This window comes from Perna viridis, chromosome 12 (assembly GCF_037379345.1).
Source record: "Perna viridis isolate PV_CMFRI_1.1 ecotype Kerala chromosome 12, ASM3737934v1, whole genome shotgun sequence".
Taxonomy (NCBI): Eukaryota; Metazoa; Mollusca; class Bivalvia; order Mytilida; family Mytilidae; genus Perna; species Perna viridis.
This window is the reverse complement of record NC_142456.1, coordinates 2,366,083-2,387,406: the sequence shown is the minus strand read 5'-3', so window position 1 is coordinate 2,387,406 and position 21,324 is coordinate 2,366,083. Positions and strand designations below refer to the sequence as shown.

Sequence of the window (21,324 nt, the reverse complement as noted above, 5' to 3'; positions counted from 1 at the left end):
ACTGTTTTTATAAAGGTTATACGATGGTGCATTTGTTGCGTTTCATCAGGTCTCTTCCTCTTTTTATATCTTTTGATCTCGATCTTATTTTCTTATGTAACTCTACTACACATGCAACTAACAAAGTATTGGCAGGAATATAATGTTCCCCTCTTTTTCATTTAGACTTTTCTTTATTAACTGACTACATTACATCCTCACTGTCTTCCCTAAAAATAAAACTGTAAGGGCTTAACATATATTTTGTTGTGCCTGTTGATTTGATGACTGTATTAAGAAATAAACAATATACAACAAGAAATATATACTTGTGTGATTTGTCTGGGGAATAGTTTATCAACAAGTATAAAAATAAATTACCTGTTTGTGCATACTACATCATACCCCCTTTTGTGTGCTTTCAGTCCTCAATTTTGACATCAATGACTAAAAATACTTAAAGAAGCACAACTAGATACACACATAGAAGCCACAACCTGAACAGATGGAGCAAATATTGACAAAAAATTCAAGGTTGATACAGCTCTGGATTGATTGTGATTAAATATTTGACACAAATATATAAAAATAAAAATGTTTACATTAATACCAATTATGGGAAATTGCCACTTCTACGAATAAAGTAAAAAAATTCAAAACAGAAAATCAGAAATTCATAAAAACTGAAGAGGGAGCTATTATTCATAACAATAAACTATTTATCAAAGTTTCAAGTTTTAATGGAGTCCAAGTTGCTCATTTGCTTTTGTTACTTTGTATGTTTTATTTTAGTTACTTTATGTTCTTTGATGGATTTGCCTGTTTTCCATGTCTGGTATTTGTCCCTGGATTTCTTTCTTTTCATTTCTGCTAAAATCTTGGTTCCCGTGATCACTCTCTCCAAAAACATACAATTAACTCTTGGTCATATGTTCCCTGCCACCACAATAAAGTTGAAAGTTCAATAACTCTTGTAAAATTTGTCAAATAAAAATGGCAGCACAATATGAACAACTACAAATGGTGACTAACATTTCTGCAAAATTTGAACAAAATCTGTCTCAAATCTCCTATGAGGTGCATCCACAAGTGTGAGTGGACAGACGTCAGTATATTTCTATGTCCCTTTCCATGTAGTGGTAGGGGACACAAATCACTCCATTTCTGTTAGAATAAAACCCTATAACTCAAAAATGAAGTAATGGAAATTAATAAAAATCAAATTGGAGCTCACATCAATAGAAAGAAACAATTCACCAAACTTTCACAAAAATTGGCAGCAGCATTTTTAGATATTGGGACTAATTAAAGTAATATTTAATCGCAGGTGTGAACAACAGATGGAAACTGGCTACCATAATATGTCCCTTCTAAACAGAAGAACATATAAAAATGAAAGGGAGAGACTTAATATTGAAGATATAACTTGTACCATAAACTAATTTTAAGAACCCTTGCTTTAAAGTAATGGTACATGTAGTCAGATCCAGTACAAATGGGTGGTTGAGTATCATACTATCTCTATCAGAAGATGTATACACTATAAAAGATGGGCATATAAATCATTCCATTATTTTAAAATATTTTATTGATTTGATATAGGAGAAAGAGTAGTAGTAAGTAATGAATGAACAATGAGTATGATATAATACTGCCCTGTACATTAATGATGTACACATAAAATATACACAACTCATACATATTATCACAGTAGCTAGCCTACATCATGTAATGTCCTGAAAATTAACCTTTTATATGAAATTTTCATGATCTGCTAAAGGAACATTAGTATGCCCAGTGCTTTGAATTTTCAAACCGAACTTTAATTGTATTTACCAGTATATAAATTAAAGTTACAACCCTCAAACACTGATGTATATGCCTAATGATTCAAAATGATACAGGTACTTATATTTAGGAAGTTCAGAATTTGTAACATTTCTAAATCCTTCTAACAAAATGTGCACACATCAAAATAAATGTAAATTTCAATTACTTTAAAACATTCCAAAAATGCAATAAAAAAAATCTTCAATAGGCACCATTTGTTTGACATTTAACTTCTTGACATGTGCAAACTTTCAAGTAGGTCACTAAAATCTTTTAAGAGCAAAGTTTAAAAAAGTACAAATCCTTATAAGATTCTGGAAAAATTCTAGTTACATCAATAAACAACTGTCTGTGCATATTTTTCTTTTGATATTATTCATATTTTCACATCAATGTTATGGTTATAATGCAAAAATATTGGTATGAATAAGTTCCTGAAATTTTCTTATTATAATGACTTATTTGTAAAGTAGCTGTCTTTATGTGTAAAAAACTGCATTGTCTACTTTTTTTGATTCTGCCAATTTTTTATGTGGATTTGTAGATATTCAAACTCTGATTGGTTTAAGTATGGAACTTTACCAAACTTGCAGTTTTATGTTGAATAAATATTAAAATGCAACAGGTCTAAATGCAGAACAATTATAATAATTAACACCTAGTCAAGACCATCCCAAAGAGATATACCTAGAACTTGTAAAATGTGAAGAGCATAAAAAAATAAATTAAAAAAAAATTAAAAAATATATATATTTTTTTAAATACAACTTAGAGGCTAAAAAAATTATTTAAAAATGACTAATGAGGTGTTTATCTAGATTTAAAGGAATCTTCACCAGACAGAGAAATTAATACAAACATCGAAGGAAGAGTTCGTATTACAAAAAAGAAATTGTTTTGAGATAAAAAAATTAATCAAAACGAATTATCCAATAAGTAAAAAGCCACAAAATCATAAATAAATAGTAATGTGCTAAATGCTTATAGTAACCTGGCCCCAGTGCCACAATACTTAAAAATATCTAAGTCTGATGATATTCTTAATTTCCATGGTAACTCTGATTTAAAGTCTTTGAAATTGATGGCATCACAAACAATTAAGAATTTTCCCAGATGTATTTTTTCAAGTTTTGCCATTCAGAGGCCTGGATGCTCATTCTTATGACCAAAGATGAAAATCATATGCCTAATAAAACCTTGCCCTAGAAAATGTTAGTATATATATTACATTGTTTTATGTTTTGAAATATTGCTGTTGAAATTCAATTATGTCAAAATGCAAGTTACACAATAAATTACCCCTGAGCAATAAAAAATAAAACAAAACTACAACTTAACAGCTTGTAAAAGTGGAGACAAAACGAGAGGTGATAAATGCCAAGAAATGTATTAAAGGAGCATCCATTTGATTTCTATGTGGGGGTGGGGGGATAGGATCAAATTTAGTGTCCTGGTTTTTTTTCAGCATAATTTCTGACCTGCTTTTTCATTTTTACTCTAGACGGTCCTGGATTTTTTTTTCAAACCAGATACTAGTTTTTTTCTACAACTTGCATCCTGGCTTATTATTTTACCCAAATTGCTCATCCTGGTCCAGCCTTTTTATTTCAAGATTGATCCTAGCCCCTCTAAAATAAAATGGTTGCTCCCTAAATTCCTTCATCAAATGCTAAATATACACTAGAGCATAGAAGGGTTTTATCATTTTCAATGGATATTGGTGGAACAAAGTTGATCTTTTGGTAATTATTTACTTAATATTGACAACCCCATAATCTGAAATGTTGGATCTGTCCCCGCATGTTCTTAATTTTCAAAATAAGCACATGACAGTAAATTCAATATTACCCTATAATCAATCTTAACCTATGTATTATGTTCTACAGTATTTTGTTAAAATTTCACAACATTTGATTAAACTTCTATTATGGACCCCTGCAATAGTTTATTCTAATAATCCTAAGTCCCGATGATCTTAAACAGGAGCAGAGAAAACAAGTAAAGGTAAAAATATCAACAAAGTTCAGTCCAAAAAACCTAATCAAATATAATTTTCTTATGCACGACAAGAAAGAAAGGAAATCCTCTATGCATTGACAGTGGTACTGTAGAAATGACATTAAGCATTTAAATGATCAACTTGTTGAAATAAATGAAACTAACATGTCAAATCAACGTGTCATGCCCCTTCGACCATAACTTAAGAATTTCCATCCAAAAATAAGTGAAAATGTCAAAACAACCTCCAGCAATAGTGTAAGTAACAAATGGCTAGTTAAGTGCATTAGAATGTTTCCAACATTGAACAATAAAATAAAACTGATTTTATCATTAAAAATATTAATTTTATTCATTTATGTAAAAATGTGTTGTAAATGTATAAAATATGACCTTAGGTATGTAACATCTTGACATGACTGACCTCAAATTGAACAATGTTAAATGCATGCTTGTACAGTGTACAAGTACAAGATTGATCTATCATTGTATCCCAATAACACCCTATTGCTAAAACGAAAATGATAATGAAAATGAAATTACAATAGCAGAATACTAGGATACTCAATTATCAATGTGTAAAAAATATGCTCATAACTTAGTCACTTTAACCAAATTGAGTTATCTCCCTTCCAACAAAAAACTTGACAACGAGTTAACCTTAAAGCACCTTATAGAAATAGAAATAGTTTCTAGCCAATCCTGAATTTTATCTACCAGTACAATTTCTTATTTAATGTTACAGAATTGCCCTGTATAAATGACGTCACACAGCTTGTTCTTAGAAAGTAATAAGATCTATAACAGAAATACATATTATTTTATCATTTGTAACTGTAAAATTGGATGATAATAAATCAAGATCAATATTGATATTTCACTTGAAATATTGACAGATAATTGGAGGAAAAAAATTTTTTCAAACGAGTCATAATGCTGACCACAAAGTGGCAAATCAAAATTATTTGGAGATTTTTTATCAGGTCTAGGAATTTTTTAATTATGTGTACCTTTTCCGTAATTTCAGCATAATGATTGACAAAAATCATTTCTAATAAATGCTTACTCATTGATTAGATGGGAATGAAATTAAAAGGAATGAGTAATACTTTAATTTTCCTTGACATGCAATATTTCTAAAAAGTCAAGAGAAAAGGGAAGGATACAGCATATCAGGAAAACATGGTGTGAAAAGAAAATACAGAGCAGAAGACCAAACAGTTTCGGGGAATATTTATAGAAAATTCAAATTTGATACAAAAAATGTAAAGTTTTCTATTTTAGAAGTTAGGGTGGACCAAGTTTCGAATCTGCGTTAAGAGAGGGTTGAGGGTTAAATCCTGACCAAAAATATGACTTAACCTAATTAACTTAATCATGTTAATCAATACAAAACATTTATATCACATTTATATAAAATGCACAGGTTAAGTTAAACTCTTGTGACATCTTAATCCTGAGGTACTGTCAAACCTGTCTCAGGATCCACCTGTATTCAGCATTGACCTGTCATAAAAGACTATGAACTGCATTCTTTGCAAAATAAACCTGAATATAAAGACCACCTGTCCCATGTGACTGAGATCTTGCTCTCCCTTGGAAGGTCACTTAAGACAGGTATGACTGTACAAGACATCAACATCTGGGTCATAAATCTGGGTTAACATTTATTGTTTATTAAACATTATAACCTAGATCTTTTTACAAGCTCTAATCAACTGCACTTCTGTCATAGATTAAGAAAAGCACAAGTTTTTATCATAAGAAATTAATATAGTTCAAAATTTGGACTGTTTTTTCAAAGCTTAAATAAACTTCATGACAATTTTTTTTTATAGCCAAGAACTTATCAGTAATAAAGAACATAGGGAAAATAATATTTTACACATTTTCTCCTCCATGAAAATCTGGTGATGAAAGTAAATATCTATCCTATGGCTTTAACTCTATGATAAACCTAACACAGAACCTTAATTCTAACAGCCTACATGAACATAAAAAAATAAATAATTTATAGGTTAGTAGAATATATACAATCATGGGTCACACCAAAGTTGACAATTTTGTTCCAGATTCTTCAAAAAGTGCCATGGTTTTAAATGGCTTATCAGGGAACACTTTGTCTATTTGCACATTTCTTGGAAGTGTTGATGATTTAATTACAGGAGGCACTATTGGTCCATTTTCTTCCACAAGTTGTCGTCGTGGCAACATTTCAGGTGTTCTGTTTTCAAGCTGAGGATGGTGTACATCAGTTTTTCTCAGTGTTTGAGTTTTTCGTCCACTTCCTTGATTTGAATCCTTACTTTTGTCAGATTTAGAATTTTCACCACTTGTGGAAGATTTACGTTTCTTTCCAAACAAATTACCAAAAGGGTTCCATTTATTTTTAGAACCCACACTAGTTGAAGAAGATCTCGGTCGAGGCTCAGTCTTTTCATTAAATATGTCATTTGGATCAGCTTTTCCACTTGCAATAGTTACAGGCACTGCATGAAAACTATGCCTGTAAGAGGCTGGCCTTTGAAGTTGCGTAGCTAAATTTTCCTTGCTTTGAAATAAATTGTAGATGTCCGCTGAACTTGCAAACACAGTTTTCCTTCCATTTTGATTTATATTATCTACTGAAACATATTTTGTTTTGTATAAATTACCTGGCATGGAATGACCTGAATGTATGCTAATATTATCATTGCTTGATGTAACATAGTCATACGACGAATGATGTCCCGAGGTTGAGGAAGCTAACGAGCGATAGGAGGCATTTTGACTTTCGTAGCCATTCATTTGTCCATAGTTCTGAGGTTGATGTGGATTATTTGAATATGCTCGCTGACACAATTCTGGCATGTTTCTTCTGTGTGATTGTGAAGGAAGAGTTTGTGAATGTTGAAAGTCTGATGGAGGCATAGCATTCTGATAAGAACTTGGATTATAATAATTGTCACTATCATATTGCTGCTTAATAACTTTATCCTTAAAATAAAGCACTTTTGGACTATCCTTGTCATCAGCCTGAGAATTGTCAAATCCGTAATAATTTCGATAATTTAAATCCATATCAGTCAATTTATCATACAACTCACCTTCAAACTTTTTTAAGTCATTCTGAATAACCTCCTCCTGTTTTTCCTCTTCCTCAGAAGGTCGACTTCTATGTATCATTTGACTCTCACATTTTGGTGGAGCAGAATTCACAACACTTTTCCAATGTGAATCATTATCTGAGGAGTAACCAAAACTCCCAGCATCAGAGTTCCGTCTGCCGATTCCTAGCCTATCTTCATGGATCTCATCGTGAGTATTTTCTTCTTCAATTATGGCGAGCTGACGTAACTTCTCTTGTAATGAATTGTCTTGTGATTCCGCTATTTTTGTGCGTCTTTTAACAGCCCAGGTACTCTGTGAAGGTTTATTTTGTGAGGTATGTGTGTATATAGCATTCCCATTAAGCCCATTGGGCATTGAATGTCCTGTCTTTTTCAGAATCCCATGAAGGGGTTTCTGTTCTACATCTCCAATACCAAGAGAAGATAATGAGGAGAAGTTTGTACTGGTACTAGAATTAGTACCATACCCGTCATCTTCCTCTGAACTTTTCGGTGATAAATCAATGTTACTTGAATGTTTTGGGTAATAAGATCCAACATTGGGTAACCTTGACTCTTCTCTTGTCAGAGTCGTATCACTAACAGTTCCTTTTGATGATTCGAAATGCTTCTGATTTCGTCGTATTTTCTCTTCATTTTTTTGCTCTTCCTCAGTTGTCATCATAATCATGGTATCAGCAGATGACTCACTACCAGAATCTAAATTGTCCAATGGGTCATAATTATTCCACAATTCTTCTGTAGTCTCTGGAGTTATTTCCTGAAGAGGAGGACTCAATGTCCCTGGGGGATGTCTAGGCTCCTCCTTGACCCAAATTTTATCATGCTGTGTGACATTAGTCCTAGTAAGTGGCTTGGTATCTGAGTTTATGTCCGATGAACTTGCATCACTCTTAGATTCATTTCTTATTTCATTAGCATTTTGATAATCACCAACTGAGTTTTGACTTAATCTAGATTTTGAATGAGTCTTTGCCTCTCCATTTCTGAGGTTTTCACTATTATCAGGTTTAGACAAATTATATTCACTCTTATTCCTGTAAGAATGAGAAATCTCCTCTCTTCTGATGGAGGTTTCCCCTACTGGTCTGTCAAATCTATTAGACGGGAGTTTCCTGGTCCCACTAGTTACACTTGATTGATTGGGAGTTTGTGGTGTTGGAAGTGTTCGTCTTTCTGTTCTCACAGGAAGTTGACTCCCATGGTGTCTCATAGAGATTGGAATTTGTGATCCCAAATAATTCACTGTCCCAGGAGATGGTGGATTTTGCGGCAGTTTTTTACGGGGAGGTAGTGTAGGTGGAACTTCCTCTCTTTCCTCAACCTTCACCTCACTACGAGTCTCCTTTGACAAAGGTGAAGGTTTCACAATGGCAGATGACACATTTGATACCAACCTAGGTTTAGCCTCTCTTTGATCCTGAGAATTTCTATCTACAATTTTGGACACAAAATTACTTGTGTCTAAAGGGAACAAAGGTTTAAATCCATGTGGTTGAGTTTTACGTCCACTAACATCACTACCTGTTTTTGTCTTATGAGTATCTTTACGAGCATCCCTAGGCAATGAGCCATGTGCAGAGGAAACAACTGGCAACATACGTGCACGATATATTTCAGATTGCCCAGAGCTAACTTTGCTTGCCATATTTGTTATATTGTCATCAGATAATTAAAACAATATCAGTCTGGTGATCTAGATTTAAATTCATCCATTTTAAAAACAATTGAATCATGACGTCTGCTTGTTTACAAAATTACGTCTGTTGCATGTCCAAAGGGCGAAAAACCTCAAATATCACTTGTATAATATGTCCTTGTGCAGTGACTATTTCTTCCTCATATAAAATTCATATACTACAAGCTTGGATTTAAAAAAAAAATTAAACACGATGTTTTATATCCCACAAATCACTTATAATTCCCTCGTTCCATCTAATTTTCCTAAAGCAGTTGTGAGTTAACTTTATTTCATCCTTAAAGTAGATTTTATGTTTGGTGCTTTTGAAGTTTTAACATTCCTCTCGATAATTTATGAATAATATGTATCCAATATTTCAATGAAAATAGGTCACAATTCACGCTGCATTAACTATAAATTACGAAAAAATATTTATATTTGTTGCAAATTGTTTCCAATCTTATTATTAGTAATCCCTGACTGAATACAACGAAAAGATGTTTGTATCCCAACGAAAAGTGATTTTGAATGGCTTCTTGTCAGCTATGCTTGGCTCCCTCAATTTTTATATATCTGAAATGAGAAGATAGAAAAAATAAACATATTGGAACATTTTTTGTTATGAAGAACATGAAGGTTGAGATACCCAGCACAGCTGGGAAATAGAATTTCTCTTTTTTGTTCATTATGTATCCTTCAAGTGATAATTTCAAATTTCGAAGGACTTATTATACCAGAGATATCCAGCATATTTTTTTCCAAGTTTATAACATGGAACTTTCATAACAAACACTTGTATGTCTGGGTTCATTCAGATCCATTCACAAATTTTTGTGTGTATTATTTTATTTCATTTTGTTGTCTTTTTACAAAACCTTATTCTACTCTTTTTTTTATATATATATATTCAAAACACCTGGTTCAGTAAGATTAGAAGATTAAGCAACAGAAATAAATGATTGATTGTTGGGGTTTAACGTCCGAGCAGCAATATTTCAGCTATATTCAGACGAGCAACAGAAATAAAAAAAAAAAAAAAACATGCAATCATTCTCTGATTTACGGTACATGTATTCTGTACATGTATACTGTACATGTATTCTGTACATGTATACTGTAACTGTATACTGTACATGTATTCTGTACATGTACTAACTGTATTCTTGTACAGACAATATTTGCAATATTATGAAATAGGTATGATCAACGCCTTAACACCTGATCAATTCAAATTAATTATCAATCTGAAAGTTTTTCTATAGAAGGGATTCATCCACCACAAATACAAACTCTCCCACTTCAGATTAGCCTCAAATATAAAGTAATATGACATGCCTTACTATTGACTTTTAAATGCAGGTTTGAATTAATTACAGGCATGTTTACAATCTGCACAATCCTAAGACCTACTTATACACACCCTGGTGATCCTATATCAATACATGATGCCATAATATAGAATATCTCTTTGAAAGACTACATATCTACATAAGGTTTTCTATTCATCAATAAATGTGAAAAGATGGTAACTATATAAATCATCCCATTTTTATGATTTTATTCAAGTCTAAGAAGTTAAAAAAGTAAAATATATCTATGAAAAAAAAACATGTGTACACCTCTACACAATATTTGAGCATGCTAGAACTGTTAACAAGGTACATAAAAATCAGTGAAATCATATATTTACCAATTACAAGATGTAAACCTTAAAAAACAAAATAAAATTAATTAAAAACAGGTTACATAATGAAATACATGGAAAACAGAAAAACTACCACAGGAAAGCCATGTTTTGAAGCAAATCTTATTCAAACACTGTGTATTTCCTATCAAAGACAATCTACAATTACAAGAAACATGCCCGAAATACATGTTCAGTTGTCCAGATACAATCCATAATGACATATCATTCATAAATGGTACAAGAATAAGCCCTTAGAACACCTTGTCCTGGACCATCAACATGCTACCTGTTAATGACTTCCCTTTGATGTACAGGTGAAAAACCAGGTAGGCTGACACCTCATACTTCATCCTAACACCCTTAGGGAGAGTTAAGACAACACTGATGTGTAAAAACATTCCACATATCAACTGAAGCAAGACAATTAAGGATTGGAGGGGGTACTGAGTGAAACTTGAGAATTTAGAATGAAGGTCAACCCAGGGTAAGGTAATGTGACCTCCTACTTTCAGGTCCTTCAAGGTCTTGGTTTAGTACCTATTGTAAAACAAAATGTATTCATCACTTTGGTGAAGCTACAATGTATTTCAGGAAGCAAATGCTTAAGCATTTTGGCAATAGAAACCAACCAAAATATACCCCTTTCTCTTTTCTGTACTATAAAAGGCTTCCACACTGATTTTGCCTACAACATTATATAAAAAATCTAAATCAAAATAAAACTACTATCTTAAGAAAACATGGCCAGAATAACATTTAAGTAGCACTCCAGCTAAGGATCATGCAAAATGTGATTCATGGGTAAAAAGCCTACATATTTTTATTTTTGATATTTTGTTTGAAATGTCATAGTAAACAGAAATTAACATGTGGATTTTCATATAACCTGCGCTCTTAGGAGATGAAAATTGTATAGAATACACTGTAGATTTCAAAATTAAGGGAGATAACTCTGTAAATGGCACTCAATAACAATAGAATCTATTGGATTTTCAATGTGGATTATCTCCTAAGAGCAGGCAGATTTGAATGAATAATTACTCATTTCATAGTATAGACCCATGAAACAACTTAATTACAAAAATAAAAATATGTAGCCTTATTTGGGGTGTATCACATTTTTCAGATTTTGCATGATTCTTACAAAGACAGCTTAAATCAGTCTGTATATAACTTGAAGTATCAACAGCAGGGAGTAATCATTTGATTTTTATCAGAACGAGGGTGCCTATAGATGAAAAATCCTATCCTGTCAATTTATTTTATTGCTGAAATTTTCTTTCTCCATAAACAATCAAATATTATGAAAACACAAGATCCTATATTTTTAATTTTTCCTTATGACCTGTCCTGTCTTTTTATTTCAGGAAGATTTGTATCCTGTTTTCATCCTACCCACTAATAATCAAATGGTAGTTCCCTTAATCAAAACTTCAGTCCTCGTTGGTGACTATAACTAATGGTTAGAACTCTATTATTGTCCATATTTCTCCTTCTCCAAAAAAACTTATCTTTGAAGGATTTATCAAATTACACCTTTTCCCCTTAGTATACCATTTATTTGAAAAATCAAACCTATAGTGTGCTGTGTTCCATAAGGATTTTTTTGGGTATTTTAGATGGTTCTGGCCGTATTCCATAAGGAATGTTTTTAAGATGTGGTCTAACATTACAATTCTATGAAAAATTACTTTGGAATATACAGACTGGCAAGGGAACTTTTATCCCATGTTGATTCAAATTTTATAGAAGAAATAAAATCAATAACTTATTTTCATACTTGGGCAAGCTACAAGTCTAGACTATAACATTCCCAATAAAAACCTATAACTATAATTCAATTACTTCATTTATTTCCAACACAAAGAAATGTTTCATTACTTTCTGAATTGTAATATTGCCAAGCAAATCTCTTCAATGAGCAAGTGATTAATTTATCAGATGAAACAAAACATAAAAGATAACTGCAGCTGATAGATTAATTTCATGCACATCAACTAACTGAATTGAAGGTTCTCCTACATAATAAAAGTCTCTTACTACCAAGGTTACACTATATACTACTATAGAAAGAAATGGCACTGATGGATGAGTCTATATTTAACCTAAGTTATAATTTCAGAAGAAAATAAAAAACTCCATCATAGATGAATGATATGCCCTTCACTGTTACCTCATCTTTATAATTAATATGAACATTCATTAACTAATGATGGTTGCACTGACCAATCTCCGGAGAGGGTTGGCACCACTCCATTTTTTGTGGAAAATTAATAATTTTCACAAGTAAAAGTGACAAAAAAGGGCACCCCCCTTTTTTTGGAACCCTGGCTGGCAGCCCTCCTTTTTAAAGTGTCTGGATCTCTGAATTGAGATCACTGCTCAATAAGACCATCCACCAAAAAAGCATTTCTCCACAATATACATTTATCCAGAAGGTATGGATCTGACATCCATTTAAAAATAAAGTCCCATAAATTATAGAATTATATAAAAATCAAAAAGATAATCATATTTAAAGTAAAAAAAAAACAATTTACAAAAAATTATTGAAAATTGTTGGAAGTTCTTATTAGCTATTGTTTGAAGGGTGAAAGACACGTGAACAGACAATGGTATACATCCCGTCTAAAATAACAAATCTATAAAAATTAGAACTGCCTAAGATCTTAATTAAAGGACATAAAGCTCTTACACACCATCTAATATTATTCATTTTGGCATTTTTTTTTGTTGTTGTTATTTCAAAAGCATAGATTCTGGCAAACAAATATTGAACAATAAAAACTGATTCACAAGTTGAGAGGAAGAAATAAGACACCCTTTGTATAATATGCCATATGACATCACAAAATCTTCAGCAATATCTGCCAAATAGCTAACTAATAGACATATTAAATATTACAAATGAAGTAATATCGTTTTATTGGGAACAAATGATTGTAATAATTGTCATGTACATTTCACCACCACTACAAAGCAGAGCTGTCAATTCTCGTCAATTATCTAACATATTATTAACCATTGCACTCCCCAACCCTACAATTCTCTAATCTAATCAATGTATAGAATATTGTAAAGCGATTCAATATGGGCCCATATGACATTCATCAGGATACCAATAGAAGAGGATGACTGTGTCAAAAGTGTTTCAGCCAGATTTCTCATCTTTGTTATGAAAATCTAATAAGAACTAAGATAAATAGGAATCTATAGTTCTAATTTGATAGAAAACTTTATTTAAGAGAGAGTCCTCATAAAACTAATGACCAGGTAAGAAAAAAAAGGCTTAGCAAGCACTTTAACTGAAATGTTTTGATAAGGCAACTGGCATAATAAAGTTAATAAAAGTTACAAGGTGTATCTAATATCTGAGTGTAAAAACATCATAGCATAAACAAAATTCAACTTCATTAACAAAACTTCCAAATAAAAATTTTATGTGGAAACCACAAAACCCATCCACTAAACAAATCAATCATGAAAAGCAAGTTTAACAGCTGACCTTTAAAAGATGGAAAACCTCATAAAATCCCAGTCTTTTTTGTCCCTGATTGTTTGTAGTACATTACACCTATCCCAATTATTACAATTATGACTTAGTTCAACAACTAACCTTTCTAGAAGGAAAAAATAACAAACTTTACAATCCAGTATTGTTTTCCTTGTATATAAAAGCACAATTGTGTATCTTGATCCTCACACTTTACCATCCTACAACAATCATCGCCCTCAACAATTTATTGCACATTCATAAATAATGTCCCCACAAGTACCCTTACGCTAGTCACTTAGTGTTACAAGTTGTTACCATCGGCTTTTTGTAAATATCAACCTACAATTGTTGTATACTATTATTGCTCCAGGCTAAAATTGTCCTCTTAACCTCGATATATCATAGGAACATTAAGACCATTGTAGTTTGGAAAGATTTTCTTATAGTAATAATATACCAATTACAGAAAACAAATGTTGCAAGACTCGTCACCTTCAGATAACATTTACAAGCCAGCATTAGAACTTTAAAATGTGAGCACAGGGATTCTAATTGGTTGTAGTCCAAAGTCCTGGACTTCCAATTTCTGAGCCAGGACCTTTGAAATTTCCATTACCTGGGTCCCAAACCTTCAACCCATTTTATTAAAACTAAATAGTAGATTATAAACTCCTGAAGTGAACCATTAACTTGAAAGTCCTTGCGTCAATTTCATAAAGTTGTAAAAGTAAAGCTGATCGTAAGTATTGACATCACAACCTAAAATAGTATTGTGACGTTATAACTTACGACTTTTTGTGAAATTGATTCCAGGACTTTCCTCTAAAGAAAGTCAATTTGAACCCGTAAAACATTTCTATTGCCTTATTTATAAAATTTAGATGTCCTTAATTCCATGGTACTTGTTACAAGTCCTTTAAAATTAATGACTATACTGTTAACCTCTCTGCTTACTGTTAAAAGATAAAGAGGCTTCATTCTCTGTGTCAAACAACATGCTGATACAGGTAACAATGAACTATTTTATTAGAAGGACTTCTAGCAAATCTAGATGATAAGTTTATCATTAGTAGGCTACATATAAATTCTTATCAAACTTTCTCAAAAACTAAAAATATAAATTTGCAACAATTCATAGAACAAGATTTTGTTTTACATTCAGCATAATACTAAATGAGGAACACATGTCCATTCAGATTTATTTCCAATTCCTTTACATTACAATTCTTTTTCACTGGACCAAAGATGTTAAGATTTTGAAAAGGGTGGGTTCCAGGTCGTAATGGGTCCTTGGTTTCCCAAATGATGTACAAAATTAACAAAATTTTCCAACACAAAGGAGGTTCAAACCCTCTAAATACTTTATAAATCTTCAAATGTTATGGTTTTCATAGAAATGATAACTTTTTCTTACCTTCAAATCAATGGAAAAAATATTCTTAACAGCTAAACTAAAGCTAGATTCATACTTTACACTGATTGAAACTATTTATTGATTATTAAAGTAGTGTTAGACAAGTCTGCACAGATTATCTGTACTTCTTGATATCCCAGACTGGTAGAAGCTTTCAAGAACTAGTAAAATATTTAAAAAAATGTTTGTGGACCAATTACTTGAAGCATTGCCTTGTGTTTGCACTCATTAAACCTGTCAAAGCTGATCATGCAAGTCTAGCAAAAATATAGCTCATTAAGTACATCCCTAAAATAATGAAATTCTTACTGTTATTTTCAATTCAGGTTAAATTGTCCAATCACAGATAACAACTAGTATTCACTATGCTTAGTAATTAGCATCTATGGTAGAGAGGTAATGTCTTACCATTGTGATCATAGCAATTACTGATGCGCATATTAAATATGCATAATTACATAACACTGCACTTATCTTATGTACAGCATCCCATAAATAATTGATACTGCACTAAGAATAAACAATATAAAGATAAACAAACCTCCTGCCAAATCATGTTCTAGTAATAGCTAACTAAAACCTCATGACATGTGTGAAATGTGTTAAAATACACCAACAATTATCATAAAGGGAACACTGTAATTATCCATAAATTGACGATAGTTAAGCTAATTATTTTCACAGGTAATTCAACTGTAGGTATGTCAAGGCTTTATAGAGTTTATTGACAAGAAATTAGCTGCTAATGCCAAAGGCAGAAAGCATGGACACCTGGATTTGTTCTGAGACATCCAGCTGTAGTATTTCTGAAAATTTTGCAAATTAGCCAAAACTCTGATGAACTGCAATCAAAACTGTGAACAATCAACAATTTCCATTATTCACCAGATATTCAAGATGAAACAGCTTTATCTTACCATACAATGCAGCCTCAAATAAAAAAAGGTGGGATAACTCTTGAATATGTAACAAATCATTACTGTGTTAAGTTCATTATGAGCAATTTTTATAGTTTCACATACATATTAATGCATAAGTACTGTGTTAACAAGAGTGGCATGTAGAACTTCTGAAGTATAGAAAACGATAAATCCAAGCTGATCAATGTCTCAGAAAATGCATTTTGGTCAACACTTGAAAGTTTCTAAAAACATCAACAATAAAATTCGAACATTTTACATATTAAACCAATGTGTAGGAGTGGATCCAGACTAAAACATTTAGTACAGGTACACTGAGTGCAGTCTTTAAGAAAGACGTGATTTTAAATTTAATAACACTGAAAATGTCAAAAATTTGCTACCCCCTCAAACTGAAAATTTTGAATCTACACCAAAATAAAATGCCATCTTTTGATATGTTAATATAACAATGCATTTACAATATCAGAAAGGCACAAGCTTTAGCTAATCCTTTAAAGCATGACAGAACAAATATGCAGTAACTTACAAATCATGTTAAACCATAGAAAATGTTCAACTTGATCCTGTTATATCTGATCCATTGATAAAATATGTAAATAATTTGTCTATTTCACAGGTAAACAAAAATTGTTTGTCAACAACCTTTACATCACCTGTCAATCAATTAACAGAAGATGTCCAGGATTAAAAAGAGAGATATTCTACTGGAATGATTGAAATATGCCACCTGATACTGGTACTACAATCTGATTGGTCAGCTTGACAGGGGATATAACCATATTCTAATGGGAGATCCCAGGATATAAATGCAGTTCCTAAACTGCATGTTTTTATTATGAATGTGCAGTTGTAAGAACTATCCCGTTCAACCTATACAAAAGGTCAAACTCATTTAGAATGAGAATTTGTGTAATTTGAGATAAAAGACATGTTTTCAAGACAATGATGACATGAATCATTCTGTAAAGAGAATTAAAAAAAAAGTAAAAATAAGAACACTGCTGACATTTTTCATCCAGGTGGGGGTTGTCTCTTTTACATAATCAACATTTCAATTCTCCTTATGCCCAGTAGAATATAATTGTTATTCTGTATATTTAACAGAGTAGAAATGACTTTATATCATCTCTCAGAGTAATAAAATAGCTGACAAGAAATACTGTAAATGTATTAATTTTTGCCAATTTCTGTGGATTCTGTCAAGTAAACATATTTGTGGAAATAAATTTTTCGTGGTTTCAAAAATGATAAGGGTTTTCAATCCTAAAAAATCAATTTCACTGGCACTGTTTTTACTCTTATCAGTCCTCCATGGAAGGTAGTGAAAATTGACATAATTACAGTATGATTTCAAATCTTTTGTGCAGATCCTAAATAAGATGTAATATTTAGGCCAAAACAAATCAATATTCATTAGATGCATCAATATATATGCAAGTGCCTCTGGCAGTAAATGTACTTGAAAAAACCATGGAAAAAATGTAAAAGATAGAAATTCTCACATGATCCATAATTAACACACTAAGTACTCCAAAATCTTAAACAAACATTCCAGATTTGATTTCAACCAATCACATGAGCCATATTTGTTTCAGAAATTATTTAAATGCATTAGCCATTTGACTAATATAAATACCACACAAGATAGCATTACATTGGTGTAGCCTAACTTGTGATTAACCACTAAACATTACATTGGTATGTCCTTAGAAATGAATGACACCAGATCAGACATGGTTGATTGAGTAATCAAATATTCCTGTAATTTATGGTGACAAGTCTGAATCACTAAATTCTTTTATTTTTACATTCACATTTCTTGTAAAATCATCAATGACTTGATTTACATGACATCATGTGACAACAATGGGGAATTACATTGTAATTTACAGTTAAACTTTTTTTTAAGTTTATTAAAAAATATTTGAAATTTAACCATTTTAATTAACAAAAAAACAAAAACATAAAAGACAACAAGACATCAAAACATTACAATAATGACATTCTAAAAGAGTAATCAAAGGAACCAAGATTCTTGTAGATATCAAAAGAATGCAATCCAGCGACAAAGACCAGACATGGAGAACACACACAACAAAGATCATTAAGTAACTAAAACAACAAAAGTAAATGAACAACTCCGACTCCACTAAAAACTCAGGATCTGTATCTCTCCACCTCAATTAATCCATCCATTGGGAGTTCTGACATCAAAATTTTGATGAAATAACAATCCAATATACCACCCACTCATTGAGTGGGAATAAAAAAAAAACCAACACATTGATCTGTATGTAGCAGACCACTTATGTGATGGCAAAATATATGTTCTGCAGATTATCAATATATAAAACTATCTCAAGTTTTTCTCTCTTTGTAACAAGTCACTAATGCATTAGATTTAAATGCTGTACTGTAACCTAAAGTAAACTATAATCTATTTTATATCTCATACATTTTCCATAAAAATCCCATATTTTTTACATTTACATAGATATATATGGTTATCATTTATATATAGCTCCTGGTAATGTATTCATGAGTGTTATATATTTTACATTTAATAGTCAAAGGTATGAACATTATGTTTAAGCGCAAATTAAAGAACCCCCATTAAGACAGAAAATACCTCACAAAAGTTTACTGATTCACTTAACGCTCAGAATATACTCATAACATTAAAGATGACACTTTGAGAACAAAATAGACAGATCATTTTGGTCAGCTTCTTAATTTGAAAGATTTCAAACCTCCGGTCTTTTAACTTTGAAAAGCTAAGTGCAAAAGTAAGTTTTTTAAATGCCCCCAAACATATATACTTGCTAATTGAATGGAAAGCATAAGTGTCATGTATAGTATGTATGACTGCTGAAAATCAAGAGTTAAGAATTATAGCAAATCTTTATGAGTTAGCTTTGCTATTAAACAATTAAAGTTTGACTGTAAATGCACTGATTTGTATGGATAATTTTTCCCAACAGAAAACAGCAGAGGAAGTTCATTAAAAAATCTGATTCTTACTAAGTCTGTTATACAATTAACTCAATGGTTTCATATTTTGCTCTGTTTTTCTTTGCATATATATAACATAGATCTGTTCAAATCCTAAAAAAAATACAAATCTTCCAAAAAAAAAAATATTAATTTGCCAGTCTCTCTTATTAAACCAAGCCATGTACAAAAAAAAAAAAATTCTAAAAATAAAACAAAAACAAACAAATAATGCATCACAACACAATATGGACGGTACTCACTATTTCAAAGCAGAAATATAAAAATCCACACAAAAACTCACAACTGGACAAACACAAAATATACCAGGTCAGACTAATTTCCTTTAATTACATTAATCAATACATGTCGATCATGTAAATCACCTCCCTTTAGGCTCTGGTGTGTTTATTGCCTTCTGCCTTCACACCAAGACTGATTACTACATATTTTCTGGATGAAATCACCTTGTTCTATTTTTAAACACTCAGAGGGGTTTTATTTTAGTACAAGCCCTGTCTGAGTTGCTTGCAGTATATGTTTTTGTTTTTGTTTTTGTTTTTTTTTAAATATTGTTTCATAGTTTTTTAAGATGCAAAATTTATTGCATGTATGAATGATTGGTTCAAAATTTCAACATGACAAATTGTCATTCACATAATTTCTAGAACATACTGAGTACTATGTAAGAACAGTTTCTTTTCCATTTGTCAATTAGGGCTATCAAAGTTAAATTTTCAAATTAGAGGCATAAAAATGTAGAAGTACATTGAAATTAGTTGACAAATCCACCCAAAGCAAAATCTTTAATGTCTATTACACCTACTGTTTAGATGGGCCAGTACCTTAACATTCCCTTAGTGTGCAGCTAAAAATTGGTAGTAAAAATTGCTTGTCTTGTGTATTGTATTGTGCAGCATAACAATAGAGAACAATTACAGGCAGGATTGAAATTTTTCTGTCTTTTTCTCTTGGCAGATCAATTTGCAAAGCCATAATTGTCATCAGATATTTAAACTAACCTTCAAAATCTTTTATCTTTTGAGCTAAACACAACATGAAGATAGTCATTTTAACGAGATCATTCAATTTTATTATGTAAGAGGACAAAGCAAGATTAACAGATTAAAAGATTTGCTTGCACAAAATTGATTTTAGCGGTAAAAATGCTTAAGACAATTTTTTTTCTTTTTAAACTTTTTCAATATTAGAAATTTAATCCTGGAAATTTTTATGCACCTGTATTTTCATGTTTAAAATGTAAAGGAAAATTTAGAGTCTTATTCAAATAGAGATTTTCAACATTAGAATGGTATAAGTCAAAGTTTCAGTAATTTAAATAAACATCAACTGAATAATAGTTGAACTAGAAATGCTGTGAGCAAGCTCACAAACAGAATACCCCCGTTTCAAATGGAATTAACTTTAAAAACCTTTGATTTGGATTATCTTTGTTTTGAGTCATCTAACAGAGTCATCCAACAGTAATAATATTCCTTCATGCACATCTACACATGATACCCAACCTTCTTATAAAATAAAATCAAAATTCCTTCAGCGATTTAAGAGGAGTTGCCTAAGGAGGTTTTAACAAGTAAAGCCCTTAATATTGATTGTTTCCCTATGGAGTCCTCTGACAGTAACTATGTTCTTTCATGTACATCTACATATGTCCAAACTTCCTATAAAATAACATCCAAATCCTTCCCGTTGTCAAAATGTAGTTGTGCTTATAAGGTTTTAACATGTAAAACACTATATTTGGATTATCTCCATTGGAGTCCTCTGATAGTAAAAATATTCTTTCATGCATATCTACATATGATGCCCAAACTTCCTACAAAATTTAAGCAAAATTCCTTGAAAGGTTTAGAGGGGTTATGCTTACAAGGTTTTCAAATGAAAAATCTTTAATTTGGATTTTCTCCATCTGATGCTTGACCCTCTTCTTTTGTGTTTTAAGTCTGTTTTCTACAAACAAAATTTTAAGAACACGAAATATAAAAAAAAGACCTCTTTCAATGAATACTAACATTGAACCAACAAATTTTAATATTCAAATTAAAACCATCATATGACCTTAGGTTTATGAACTTGAATTTAATGTCACTTTCCATTTTTTTCATATAAATTAAAAACTGAAATATTAAGTTTTGTGATTTAACAGTATGATCCAATGGCATGAATGAATTAACAGGAAAGCCTTACAATTGAT

The 21,324-nt window shown here is 31.4% G+C and overlaps 1 protein-coding gene across 11 annotated transcripts in view; it reads right to left on the bottom strand.

Moving 5' to 3' along the window:
• Positions 1–1,549: 1,549 nt before the first annotated feature.
• Positions 1,550–21,324, bottom strand: part of LOC148600752 (uncharacterized) — a 51,467-nt gene continuing 31,692 nt past the window's right edge. For 6 of the 11 annotated variants that reach the window (XM_088554607.1, XM_088554604.1, XM_088554608.1 and 3 more), the window contains one exon: positions 1,550–9,171. In XM_088554607.1, coding sequence (XP_088410733.1) covers positions 5,851–8,565 — 2,715 coding nt within the window. In that variant the 5' untranslated portion in view covers positions 8,566–9,171 and the 3' untranslated portion in view covers positions 1,550–5,850. Of the gene's footprint in view, positions 9,172–15,504; positions 15,623–16,644; positions 16,775–19,372; positions 19,573–21,324 lie in introns of those variants that run through there. The other 5 variants (XM_088554606.1, XM_088554614.1, XM_088554613.1 and 2 more) reach the window with 5 other exon arrangements.